This window comes from Amblyraja radiata, chromosome 3 (genome assembly GCF_010909765.2).
Source record: "Amblyraja radiata isolate CabotCenter1 chromosome 3, sAmbRad1.1.pri, whole genome shotgun sequence".
Classification (NCBI taxonomy): domain Eukaryota; kingdom Metazoa; phylum Chordata; class Chondrichthyes; order Rajiformes; family Rajidae; genus Amblyraja; species Amblyraja radiata.
This window is the reverse complement of record NC_045958.1, coordinates 65609581-65623988: the sequence shown is the minus strand read 5'-3', so window position 1 is coordinate 65623988 and position 14408 is coordinate 65609581. Positions and strand designations below refer to the sequence as shown.

Genomic DNA, 14408 nt, shown 5'->3' with positions numbered 1-14408 from the left:
TCCTTGAGGCACACTAGTCACGGGCTTCCAGTTCGAAAATCAACCTTCCACCATCACCTTTTGCTGTTTTCCATGAAGCCAATTTTCTATCCAATTGGCTAGCTCTTTCTGGATCACATGCGATCTAACCTTCCTGAGTAGCCTACCATGCAGAACATTGTCAAATGCCATGCTGCAATCCATATAGACAAAGTCTACTGCTCTGCCCTCATCAACCTTTTTTGGTTACATCTTCAAAAACTCAATTAAATTTGTGAGACACGTTCGATCTCCCACGCGGTAACCCTGCTGACTAATCCTAATCCGTCCCTGTCTTTACAAATGCATATACAGTCTATCGTATCACTCAGAATATTCTCCAGTAACTTGCCTACCACAGACGTTAGGCTCACTGGTCTATTGATCCCAGGCTTTGCTTTGCAACCCATCTCAAATAAAGGCACATCATTTTTGCCATCCTCCAGTCTTCTGGCAACTCACCCATATCTAATGATGATATGTATATTTCAGCCAGGGTGCCTGTAATTTATTCTCTCATTTCCCGCAGCGTCCTTGATTTTTCTGATCATGCCTGGGAGATTTGTCTACTTTCCTTAGAATCCCTTAGGACATTCAGGGGAAGGAGGGTGTCCCTCTCCCATTGGTACGGAACATTTGCATTTTTCAGCTTGAAATTGTGCAATATGGTGCATACTGTAGCGAGTCTTTTAACTTACACTTGAATGCAATATATATGCTTTTAATTGGATTGGAGCGTTTTTGAAAGGGGGGAGGCTGTGTGATCACTGATAACTGGCCTTGCGGGTACCCGGTGAGGGAGTGGAGCAACCGAGTGGGGAGAGGGTGTGGAAGAAGGGTGTGTCCCCCCTCCCAGGGTAAGAACCTTTTGAAATTTGATGTATTAAAATCATGTTTTAGTGCACTGTAGAAGTATGATTTCAATGTTTTTTGTATGAAGTATTTATAAGAGGTAACTTTTTAAGGGGTAACTTTATCCACACAAAGGGTGATGGGTGTATGGAACAAGCTGCCAGAGGAGGTAGTTGAGGCAGGGACCATCCCAACATTTAAGAAAAAGTTAGACTGATACATGGATAGGACAGGTTTGGAGGTATGGACCAAAAGCAGGTGGCGTAGCTGGGACATGTTGGCGGGTGTGGGCAAGTTGCACCGGAGGGCCTGTTTTCACATTGTATCACTCTATGACTACATTATACCTCCACCATGCATGAATGCTTCAAAATCAAGTGATCGAGTTTTATTGCCATATACTCAAGCATAGAAACATAGAAAATAGGTGCAGGAATAGGCCATCGGCCCTTCGAGCCAGCACTGCCATTCAATATGATAATGGCTATTCATCTAAAATCAGTACCTCTTTCCTGTTTTTTCCCCATATCCCTTGATGTCGTTAGCCCCAAGAACTAAATGTAACTCTCTCTTGAAAACATCAAGTGAATTGGCCTGCACTGCCTTCTGTGGCAGAGAATTCCACAGATTCACAACTCTCTGCGTGAAGAAAGTTTGTTCTCATCTCAGTCCTAACTGGCCCCCCCTTTATTCTTAAGCTGTGACCCATGGTTCTGAACGCCCCCAACATCGGGAACATTTTTCCTGCAGTTACAGTAAGTGAAAATCTAGCAGGCAAGCAGGATGCTTTCACCAACCACCCCCATTTGAAGTCCACTATCTTCCACCGTATCTACCCAGTGCTTGGTACTTACTTCCAGCAGCCACTGGTTGTCCTCCAGGATGCACCGAGCCGCAGCCTGATCCATGCCGGTCACCTGGGCGAATTCGGCACAGAGACTCTCACGGCAGCGGCGCAACGCTTCGACGCCTCCGACGGCCCGGGACTCTTGTACTGAGGCTGCTCCATGGCCGGAGCTGCAGTGAGCGACTCGCCAGCCCGGCAAACACTCGCCAGCCCCGCTCCCCGTCCGCATCTGTCCCCGTCGCTGCTTCTGCTTCCAACACCCGCGGCCCATGCAGTTGATATGAGTTTTGAAATTTTCGTTGATCACAGAATTTCTCACAACAGAGCGAGAGAAATTTGTGATCAGCGTGAGAATTTGGTGAAATGCGTGATTCTCACGCTCAATGCATGGGAGTTGGCAGCCCTGCCTCTGAATCCCCCTCACTCAATCCCCCTCACCCTCTCCCCCCTTCTCTCTCTCTCATCTCTCTCTCCACCTCTCTCTCCCCTCTCTCTCTCTCCCCCCTTTTTCTCCCCCCTCCTCTCTCTCCTCTTCCCCTCTTTCTCCCCCCTCTCTCGCTCTCTCTCTTCCCCCTCTCTCCCTCCCACCTCACTCTCCCCCTCTCTCTCGTCCCCTCTCTCCTCTCTCTCCCCTCTCTCCCTTCTATTTCCCCTAACTCTCTCCCCTCATTCCCCTAACTCTCTCTCTCTCTCCCTCTCTCTTCCCCCTCTCCCCCCCCCTCTCTCTCCCCCCCTCTCTCTCTTCCCCCTCTCTCTCTTCTCCATCTCTCCCTCCCCCCTCTCTCCCTCGCCCCACTCTCCCTCCCCCCTCTCTCCCTCCCCCCTCTCTCTCTCCCCCTCTCTCTCGTCCCCTCTCTCCTCTCTCTCCCCTCTCTCTCTGTCTCCTCTTTCTTCTCTCTCTCCCCCTCTTCTCTCTCCCTCTCTCTCTCTTTCTCCCTCCCTCTCTCTCTCTCCCTCTCTATACACACTGCTCGCCCTCGTCGTCTCTGTCTCCCCTCTCACCTCTCTTCTCCTCCCCCCTCTCTCTCATCTCTCTCTTCCCCCATTCTCCCTCCCACCTCACTTCTCCCCCTGGCTCGACTCTCCCCTCTCTCTTTCTCCCTCTCTCCTCTCTCTTTCTCTTTGCCCCCCCCATCTCTCTATCTTTCCCCCTCTCTCTTCCCCGTCTCTCTTCCCCCTCTCTCTCTCCCATTCTCTCCTACCCTCTCTACCCCCTCTCTCTTCCCTCTCTCTTCCCTCTCTCTTCCCTCTCTCTTCCCTCTCTCTTCCCTCTCACCCCTCTCTCTCTTCCCTCTCTCTCTTCCCCCCCCTCTCCCACCTCTCTCTCCCCCCTCTCCCTCTTCTCTCTGTCCATTCATGCCCCCTCTGTCTCTCCCCTCTCTCTCCTCTCACCCCTCTCTCTCTCTCCCCCCACTGTCTCCCTGTCTCCTTCCCCTCTCTCTCTCTCTCTCCACCTCCCTTTGAGAGTCTGTCCCTTCGGCACAGAGACTCTCGCGGCAGCGGAGCTTCCGACGCCTCCGCGGCACGGGACACTCGCACTGCCGGAGTGCTCCATGGCCAGAGCTGCAGCGAGTGACTCGCTAGCCGCGCAAATACTCGACAGCGTCGCAAACTCACCAGTCCCGGCTCCCCGCATCTGTTCCCGCCGATGGTTCTGCTTCCATCCCTCTCGCAGCCCCGGCTCTCCAACACCCGCGGACCATGCAGTTTATCCGAGTTTTGAAATTTTCGTGATCACAAAATTTCTCACCACTGAGCGTGAGAAATGTCTGATGAGCGTGAGGGCGTGAGAGTTTGCTTGAGGGCGTGAATCTCACGCTCAAAGCGTGAGAGTTGGCAGCCCTGTCTTAATTGACTATTAATTAACATCTAGAAAGATGCCACTGTGACTATGCCAGTTGAAATAGAGCTCTCCTGCCTAAACCCACCTTCCACCACATACACTGCAGCTCTAAAGATCAAAGCTCTTTAAATGGACAGGCGCAGCACAGGAGCAAAGCTAGTAGAACCTAATAGCTCCAGTGACCACATTCAATTCTGATTTTTTTTGTGCAGTCTGTGTGGAGTTCCCCTTGTGACTGCATGGAAGGAAGGAAGGGAACATTTTATAAAGCAAATGATGCCCTCAGAAACATATTACCAAGGGAAGTCGAGGTTTCTCATTCATGACATTTTTTCCCTCAAAGTGCATGAAGGCTTCTTCATTTGTGTATGTGTGTTGTGTACATGCGTGTGTGAATTTATGGCACGTGTTTAATTTTGATGAGAACTTGTGGAAGATGGAGATATGTGCTCTTTCTTTTTGATGTCTCCTAATTCTGCCTCAATGTCGCAATGATTTTGATGGAAAATCATAATGTTAAGCAGCCTTCAGATTTTGTTTTCTCCAGTGTTTGTCTAATCTTCAGTCTTTATTGTCATTTGTTCCAACATGCTGCCATTGCTGTTGAACTTATCATTTATCTTTATTTTGTCAGGGCGTCCCAGATGGATTTGAAGAGCGCCCTGGATGATTGCAATGTTGCACTGAGTTTATTTTTAAATAATAAATTTTCTGAAGCCTTGGATTTACTACGTCCTTGGTAAGAAATCAATTTAAATCATTTTATTTTTGATGTCCACAATATTGGTGCACATGTTTTTTACACAAAGGGTGGTAGGTATACGGAACAAACTGTCAGAAGAGGTAGTTGAGGCAGGTACTATCACAACGTTTAAAGAACATTTGGACAGGTACATGGATGATAGATTTACCAAACGCAGGTAGAGGAAACTAATGTAGATGGGGCATGTTGATTGACATGGGCAAGTTGGGCTGTCGTACCTATTTCCACCGTGTATGACGTCATAATTCTATGATGTGAATGACATGCAAAACTGAAGTTGGAACGGAACAGAATCTTGAAGGGAAATTATTTCTCACAAATTTGAATGTTTTGAAAAGGTGACCCAAAGGATTGATGAGAGGGATCCATTGTTTACATGGATCACATGGGTTCCAGGGTGAGCTAGCCAATTGGATACAAAATGGATTTGACGGTAGGAGGTAAAGAGTGCTGGTGGAGCATGTTGTGTTTCAGAGTGGAGGTCTGTAATCAATGTGTGTCTCACAGTGCCCTCCATAATGTTTGGGACAAAGACCCATCATTTATTCATTTGCCTCTGTATTCCACAATTTGAGATTTTTAATAGAAAAATATCACATGTGGTTAAAGTTCACATGTAGAAATTACAGCTGTGTTTATACATAGTCTCCACATTTCAGGGCACCATAATGTCTGGGATACATGGCTTCCCAGGCGTTTGCAATTGTTCAGGTGTGCTCAATTGCCTCTTTAATGCAAGTATAAGAGAGCTCTCAGCACCTAGTCTTTCCTCCAGTCTTTCCATCACCTTTGGAAACTTTTATTGCTGTTTATCATCATGAGGACCAAAGTTGTGCCAATGAAAGTCAAAGAAGCCATTATGAGACTGAGAAAGAAGAATAAAACTGTTAGAGACATCAACCAAATCTTATGGGGCTGTCCCACTCAGTGATTTTTTAGGCAACTGCCGGCGACTGTCATAGTCATAACAGGTGGATGAAAAACCGGCGACAACCTACGTCATCTTGTCGACAACCTACGGCAGCAACTACATCAGGAGAAGTCAAGCTACGCTCTTTGGCATCAAACCCACTGTGGCAGAAAAATGTTCAACATGTAGTGGGGGTGTTATGGTCTAGGCATGTATGGCTGCTGAAGATACTGGCTCACTTCATTGATGATACAACTGCTGATGGCAGTAGCATAATAAATTCAGAAGTGTATAGACACATCCTATCTGCTCAAGTTCAAACAAATGCCTCAAAACTCATTGGCCGGCGGTTCATTCTACAGCAAGACAATGATCCCAAACATACTGCTAAAGCACCAAAGGAGTTTTTCAAAGCTAAAAAATGGTAAATTCTTGAGTGGCCAAGTCAATCACCCGATCTGAACCCAATTGAGCATGTCTTTTTTATGCTGAAGAGAAAACTGAAGGGGACTAGCCCCCAAAACAAGCATAAGCTAAAGATGGCTGCAATACAGGCCTGGCAGAGCACCACCAGAGAAGACACCCAGCAACTGGTGATGTCCATGAATCACAGACTTCAAGCAGTCATTGCGTGCAAAGGATATGCAACAAAATACTAAACATGACTAGTCTCATTTACATGACACTGATGTGTCCCAAACATTATGGTGCCCTGAAATGGGGGGACTATGTATAAACACTGCTGTAATTTCTACATGGTGAAACCAAAATGTATAAAAATGGCCTTTATTAAAATCTGACAATGTGCATTTTAATCACATGTGTTTTTTTCTATTACAAATCTCAAATTGTGGCATACAGAGGCAAATAAATAAATGATGGGTCTTTGTCCCAAACATTATGGAGGGCACTGTAGGTATCAATTGTTGATCCCCTGTTGTTTGTCATATACAATACCGATTCTGATGAAAATTTAATTGGCATGGTTAGTAAGTTGGCAGATCATATATAAAATCAATGGAAAAGTGGAAAGTGAACAAAGTTATTTTGGATTACAACAAGATTTAGTTCAATTGGGAAAGTGGGCCAAGGATTGACAAATGAAATTTAACTTGGTCAAGCATAAAGTGTTCCATTTTGATAAGTTAAACCAAGGTAGGACTTGTAAAATAGCTGGCAGAGTCATGGAGAGTCGATAGAACAGAGAGACCTAGGGGGTCAAGTACATTGTTACCTGAAAGAGGTAGACAGGATGGCGAAGTAGATGTTTAACATGCTTGCTCAATTTGTCAAGGCATTGAACTGGGATGTCATGTGGCAACAGCACAAAATGTAATGTGACCACCACTTGGAGTATTGTGCATGGTTCTCGTGGCAAGATATAGGTAGGATATCATTGAATTGGAAAGGATGCAACTTAATGATCTCCCAGCAACAGGGGAATCCAAAACTAGAGGGTGTAGAATTAAGGTGAAGGGGGAATTATTTCAGGTGGGCCAAAGGGGAAATTATTCACACAGTGCGTGGTGAGAAAGTGGAATGAACTGGAAATGGAAGTGAAAGGCCTGGTTCTATGCCTTATGTGTCTGTATCGTTGAAGAGAGAAATTGGCCATATATAAGAATTTTTAAGATGAATTGGTAGTTTATAGTTGACACAAAAAAGGTCCTTTGGCAGTTCCTGATATTTATACGTTACATACATTTTAGAGTTTGATTTTGTACTATTGAAATAATTGATTCATTTTGCTGCATTGCCACCTTCTCTATGATCCATGTTTGAATTTGGTATGTGAAAAACATTTCCTTGAAGGCTTCTGCCATAATCATGTCTTTTAGTCCCAGATCAAAGAGTTATACCACATCAGAAATCTTCTCTGGCTCTCCTGTTTTTCCTTATAATTAAAATTTTACAGTAAAATCACATTTGACGTAGATAGTTTCCATAACTGTTTGCAGTGCTTAAGCTGATTTAACTTGTTTTGTCTGATTTTAGTTTAACTTTCCTACTCTTATTTCCGAGTCAGCAAATAAAATAAAATATCTCTTTTTTCCCCACCTTTTCCGCTCTGATATCTTTAAGGATTTATGGACATGGATTCAATCCTTATGTTCCTCCACGCAATATCTTCCCATTATTATGTATTCTCTTACCTTTGTTGTTTCTCAAAATGTATTGTTATAGATTCATAGTGATACAATGTGGAAACAGGCCCCTTGACCCAACTTGCCCACATCGGCCAACATGTCCCAGCTACACCAGCCCCACCTGCCTGCGTTTTCTCCATAACCCTCCAAATCTGTCCTATTTGACTGTCTGAACCCCTCTGTCAGTGGATCAGACAGAAAGCAGCATGTGAGGCCGGGAAAGCACATCTCGGACCCGCTGACCCTCAGCATAGGAGCACCGCAAGGCTGCATACTCTCGCCTCCTTTACCCTCTCAGCACCAATTAACGCACTTCTACAGACTCCTCTGTCAAGCTTCTCAAGTATGCGGATTACACAGCACTGATTGGACTGATCTAGTTTTATGCTGCCCTCATAGAGTCTGTCCTCATCTTTTCCATCATAGCCTGGTTTGGCACAGCCACCAAGCATGACATCCGGAGGCTGTAGCGCATCGTTCGATCAGCCAAGAAAGTTGTTGGCTGCAACCTTCCCTCCATTGACAAACTGTACACGGCAAGGGCCAGGAAGTGAGCGGGTAAGATCATCTCTGACCTCTCTCACCCTGGCCACAAACTCTTTGAAGCACTTCCCTATGCAAGGTGACTCCGGAATGTCAAAGCCACCACAGCCAGACATAGCTCTACTCAACAACCAAATGTCTGTAGCCTCCTTTTGCTCTGGTATTTTATTTACTTCTTCACATGTTTAAATTATAATATTTTATTCTTAGTTGTCTACTGTATATTATGTTGTTACTTGTAAGCAAAGCACCAAGGCAAATTCCTTGTATGTATATATACTTGGCCAATAAATATTATTATTCAATTAAATTCGATTCAATTCAATTCATGTCCCTGTCTAACTGTTTCTTAAATGTTCGGATAGTCCCAGCCTCAACTACCTCCTCTGGCATCTTGTTCTGTACATCCACCACCCTTTGTGTGAAAAAGTTACCCCTCAGATTCCTATCAAATTTTTTCCCTTTCACCTTAAACCTATGTCCTCTGGTCCTCGATTCACCTGCTCTGGGCAAGAGACTCTGTGCATCTACCCGATCTATTCCTCTCATGATTTTATACACCTCAATAAGATCACCTCTCATCCTCCTGCGCTCCAAGGAATAGACACCTACTCAACCTCTCCCTAAAGCTCAGACCATCTAGCCCTGGCAACATCCTTGTAATTCTTCTCTACCCTTTCCAGCTTGACAACATCTTTTCTATAACACAGTGCCCAGAACTGAACACAGTACTCTAAATGCGGCCTCGCAAACATCTTATACCACTGCAACATGACCTCCCAACTTCTATACTCGATACTCTGACTGATGAAGGCCAATGTGCCAAACGCCTTATTGACCACCCTATCAACCTGCAACTCCACCTTCAATGAACCAGGCACCTGCACTCTGAGATCCCTCTGCTCTACCACACTCCCCAGAGCCCTACCATTCACTATGTAGGTTCAGCCCATATTAGACGTCCCAAAATATAACACCTCACATTTCTCCGTATTAAATTCCATCAACCATTCCTCAGCCCACCTGGCCAATCGATCAAGATCCTGTTTCACACGCTTTGATCTGGATTAAATCTCTTTCTATAGTTGTGACACAGAACCAATTAATCTCCCTGGTGCAACTTAAATCTAAGAAATGAGTGAAAACCAGAAAGGAGGTTTTTCAAAAATGTATTATAGTGCCTGTATTCAGTTGCCATTGAATGTTATGTACTTTCCACTCCTCATTGTTATTCCACTGGTTCTTTTCAATGCAGGTCCAAAGACAGCATGTACCATGCCCTAGGTTACAGCACCATGCATGCAATGCAGGCAGCCATGACATTCGAGCAACATGATATTCTTGCAGCCATTGCAACATTGAAAGAAGCTTTGCAGACCTGTCAAAAGTAAGTTTTGTGCTGTTTTGCACAGGATGACATGCTTTGTGATTTGATTCAGCATGCAGTCTTTATGACCACATTAGTCATCCTCAGTTTGGGTACCATCGTTGTTCAATGCAATAGTTAATGTACCACCTTTTTTATAGGCTCCCAATTGTACTAATCCCATCTACCTGTACTTGGCCCATACAGTTCTCTGCTTGCATGGTTCAAATGCTCATCAGGAGACTTTTAGATGCTATCAGTGATAATGCTTCAATCACTTTCTTGTGCATTGCATTCCAGACACAATGTTCTTGGTGTAATGGCAGATAATTATATCATTCAAGGAATCTTCCCATTAGCCACTATGATTGAAGACAGGGGTAAGGAGATAGTTTTGTTACGAATGTGAGCTATATTTAAGAGGGAGTTAGATGCGGCCCTTGTGGCTAAAGGGATCAGGGGGTATGGAGAGAAGGCAGGGATGGGATACCGAGTTGGATGATCAGCCATAATCATATCGAATGGCGGTGCAGGCTCGAAGGGCCGAATGGCCTACTCCTGCACCTATTTTCTATGTTTCTATGTTTCTCCACGAGACATTCAAAGAAGTCCAAATATAAATCTTCAAAACACGGTCTCTTGAATAATAGTTTCTTTATTGTCGCAGTAAAAACAGTAAGATATTCGTCCAAACTTCTTGTTTAAGTACATTTTGATCTTACTCGTAGTCAAACTTGTGCATGGTCGAAAGCTGTGCCATCCCCATGCTTCCTCCAACTAAACTAAAAACTACTAGCATCTGCGCAAGAATCCCAGCCGCAAACACGCCTCTGACTACGTAATAAATCCCACCCACATAATTACAGGCAGATAAAATTTAAAGGTAACTGGTTATAGTTATAACATACTGAGTTAAGCTAAATGGCTACTACACTCGGGTTGAAAAAGGTTCTTGCTTAGATACCCTCTGAATTTTTCCACTGAATTCTAAAACTATTTACCTCTGATTTGGGGGGAAAATAAATAAAATTATGAGTACCGCTGCTGTACCCTATCTATATTCCTCATAATTTGATATATCTCAGTTATGTCTCATCTGAACTGCCTTTGCTTCAGGGAGAAAATCTCCAGTTTCTCCTCATAACTGAAACGTCCATCCCAGGCAACAGGTCCCTCTGTTCATCAATGCTCTAAGATCCAACCATTCATGGTGCATATCTGACCTTCCTTAGTGATCCTAAAATGTATCGCCTCATATATATCTGGATTGTACTCCAGGTGCTATGTCTTAGACCATTTCACTAACACATCAATACCACTCTGTAACCTAAGACCATCCTCCACACTATCAACAACACAACCTTCATGTCATCTAGAAAATGATAATTCCTGCAACATTTACATCCAAATCTTCCACTTATGTTACAGACAGCAAAGGTGTTGAACATGAACATAAATATGCCTGAACATACCAGATATTCTCTTAGAATTCTTTGAGGAAGTAAAGGAGGGGCAAGTGTGAAAAGAATGAAACAGGGAGGGGCAGATATCACTGCAGAAGCAGGGAGTCTGCAGACGGACTTGGACAGGTTGGGAAAGTGGGCGAGGAAGTGGCAAATTAAATACAGTGCAGCAAAATGTATTGTCATGCATTTTGGTAGAAGGAGTAAATGGGTAGACTATTTTCTAAATGGGGAGAGGATTTATGAAATTGGTGGTGCAAAGGGACTTGGGACTACTGGTGCAGGATTCCTGATGTTATCCTTTCTTTCCCTAAAACTAGAATGAAATAGCTATTTTTTTTTACTTGTGTTTCCAACTCGGCAAAGTTCATCATCCAGAACTGAGAAAAAACAGCCAATGCTACGTCATGCTAATTTCGTACTTAAGAAGTATTGCACATATATTGCATATGTAGAAGATGGACACAAAATGCTGGAGTCTCAGTGGGACAGGCAGCATCATTGGAGAGAAGGAACGGGTGATGTTTTGGGTCAAGACCCTTCTTCAGACTGAGAGTCAAGGGAGAGGGAGTCTAGAGATATAGATAGTAAAGGTGTGAAAACAACAGTCAAAGAGGATGTTGATAAAGACATGTAGAATGGTTCATTGTTAGCTAAGTGTAAGGTAACAATATTTAATTAGGAAGACAGTTGGACGAAACTAGGATGGGGAAGGGACGGAGAGAGGGAAAGCAAGGGTTACTTGAAGTTAGAGAAATCAATTTTCATACCACTGGGTTGTAAGCTGTCCAAGAAAAATGTGAGTTGCTTTTCCTCCAATTTGCGTTGGGCCTCACTCTGACTCTTGGAGCAACAGCACCTTATATTTTTCTTTGGCAGCTTACACCCAGTGGTATGAATATTGATTTGATATTATACTGAAGTTATATAATACTGATATTATAGTGCTTAATGAAGTCACTCATTGCAGAACTCGTAGACTTCATTAACTTGACAACTAATTTCCATCCTGCACTTAAATTCACTTAAATTCACTTCACTCCAACATCTCCCTTCCGTTTTTTGACCTCACTGTCTCCATCACAGGAGATAGACTATCAACTGACAACCGTTATAAACTTACTGACTCCCACAGCTAACTACACTCCTTCCCACCCTGCCTCTTGTAAAGACAATCCCCTACTCCAAATTCCTTCATCTATGCCGCATCTGCGCCCAAGATAAGGTGTTCCAAACCAGGACATCTAAGATGTCCTCATTCTTTTGGGAACGAGGATTCCTCACTTCCATCATAGACGAGGCCTTCACACGGGGTCCGCTTGGTATCCCACAGCTCTGCTCTTGTTCCCCTTCCCCCCCCCAATCTCAACAGGGGCAGACTGTCACTAGTCACCACCATTTACCCTCATCAGCCGTCGCTTACAGCACATAATCCTCCGACATATTCGGCACCTCCAACAGGATCCAACCACTGGCCACATCCTCCCATCTCCACCCCTTTCCGCAGAGACCATTCCCTCTGCAACTTCCTGGTAACTCCCTCCAACATTTTCGCCACCTCCATTGGGACTGCTCCACCTCCTCTGCAACTCATCACTTCTCACATTAACCACCCCCTCCCCAGGTACTTTCCCCTGCAACCGCAGAAGATGCAACACTCCTCCCTCAACTCCGTCCAAGAACATCGACGGTCCTTTAAGGTGAGGCAGGTTCACTTGCACCTCCTCCAAACTCATCTACTGTACCCATTGTTCCAGGTGTGGGCTCCTATATAACAATAGGCAATAGGTGCAGGAGTAGGCCATTCAGCCCTTCGAGCCAGCTCCTCCATTCAATGTGATCATGGCTGATCATCCCCAATCAGTACCCCGTTCCTGCCTGCTCCCCATATCCCCTGACTCTGCTATCTTTAAGAACCCTATCTAGCTCTCTCTTGAAAGTGTCCAGAGAACCGGCCTCCACCGCGCTCTGAGGCAGAGAATTCCACGGACTCACAACTCTCTGTGAGAAAAAGTGTTTCCTCATCTCCGTTCTAAATGGCTTACCCCTTGTACTTAAACTGTGGCCCCTGGTTCTGGACTCCCCAACATTGGGAACATGTTTCCTGCCTCTAGCGTGTCCAAACCTTTAATAATCTTCTATGTTTCAATAAGATCACCTCTCATTCTTCTAAACTCCAGAATATACAAGCCCAGCTGCTCCATTCTCTCAGCATATGACAGTCCCGCCATCCCGGGAATTAACCTTGTAAACCTACGCTGCATTCCCTATCGGCGAAACCAAGCGCAGGCTCGGTGATCGTTTCGTTGAACACCTCTGCTCAGTCCGCCTAGGCCTACATGATCTCCCGGTTGCTAAACACTTTGCCCCTCCCATTCCCATACTGATTTTTCTGTCCTGGACCCCGTCCACTATCAGAGTGAGGCCCAACGCAATTTGGACGAACAGCACCTCATATTTCTCTTGGGCAGCTTACACCCAGCGGTATGAATATTGATTTCTCTAACTGCAAGTAAACCTTGCATCCCTTCTCTCTCTCCATCCTAGTTTTCCGACTAGTTCTATTATCCTCTTGATTAAATATTACCGATTGTGCAAGAAGGGACAGAGCCGGCTGTACATTTTGAGAAGGCTCTGCTCCTTCAACGTCTGCAGTAAGATGCTGCAGATGTTCTACCAAACGGTCGTAGCCAATACCATCTTCTTCGCTGTCGTGTGCTGGGGCAGGAGGGTGAATGCTGCGGACGCCAAAAGGATTAACAAACTCATCAAGAAGGCTGGCTCCATCCTGGGGGCCGAGTTGGATTCATGGGAGGTGGTCTTGGATGGGAGGGGGCTCACCCCCTCCATGACACACTGATCAACCTGGGGAGCACCTTCAGCAACAGACTGGTTCCAGCAAGATGCAGTGCAGAACGCCACAGGAGATCCTTCTTCTCTGTGGCTATCAAACTGTTCAACTCCACCCCCTTCTGCTGTGGGGTAGATTGACTCCCCTTACCCTCCCCTTCTCCGCAATCTTTGCACATCACTAATCCTTTCCACTCGTCACTTTAATTTCATGTTTCATGTATTCTGTGTTTTCTGACTGATGGCAGATCAGTTTCCCTCCTGGGATAAATAAAACTCCATTGCAATGTATGCCACATTGTCACCCTCCCCTCAGCTAACATTCTACAGTTCCTTATCATCATCCGCTTTGATCTGCTTGGTGTATGTGTAAATTGCCTCTAGTGTGTGTAGGATAGTGTTAATGTGCAGTGATCGCTGATCGACGTGGACTCTGTGGGCTGAAGTGACTGCATCCGCGCTGTATCTCTAATCTAAACTAAATTTGTTTATAATTTCACTATTGTAAGAAAAAATGACAAATTAAGTAATTCTAGATTTCCAATTCTTAAGTTTCATAGCTAAGTTCTTATTGCTTCAAATATATTAGGTTTGGTCAAGACATGGTTTGTATAAAATAACAAACGAGGAGAAGAGTTTGTAGATTTAAAAAAAAGAGATTTAGTTATAATGGATTAAGAATGAATGAATTTATTAGGATCTCCATCTCCTGTCCACTTTAAAGTAGCTTGGCAAAATAATGAATACTGTATCTTTTTTCTAATGCTTCACTAATCCACAAGATCAAGGTAAGAAAATGTTGAAAT

General features: G+C 44.6%; 1 protein-coding gene across 7 annotated transcripts in view; it reads left to right on the top strand.

Moving 5' to 3' along the window:
• ttc39b (tetratricopeptide repeat domain 39B) overlaps positions 1-14408 on the top strand; it is a 150188-nt gene that overhangs the window by 77072 nt on the left and 58708 nt on the right. For 5 of the 7 annotated variants that reach the window (XM_033017944.1, XM_033017943.1, XM_033017949.1 and 2 more), the window contains 3 exons: positions 4195-4299; positions 9179-9310; positions 14385-14390. In XM_033017944.1, the coding sequence (XP_032873835.1) occupies positions 4195-4299; positions 9179-9310; positions 14385-14390 (243 nt within the window). The remainder of the gene's footprint in view (positions 1-4194; positions 4300-9178; positions 9311-14384; positions 14391-14408) is intronic. The other 2 variants (XM_033017947.1, XM_033017948.1) reach the window with 1 other exon arrangement.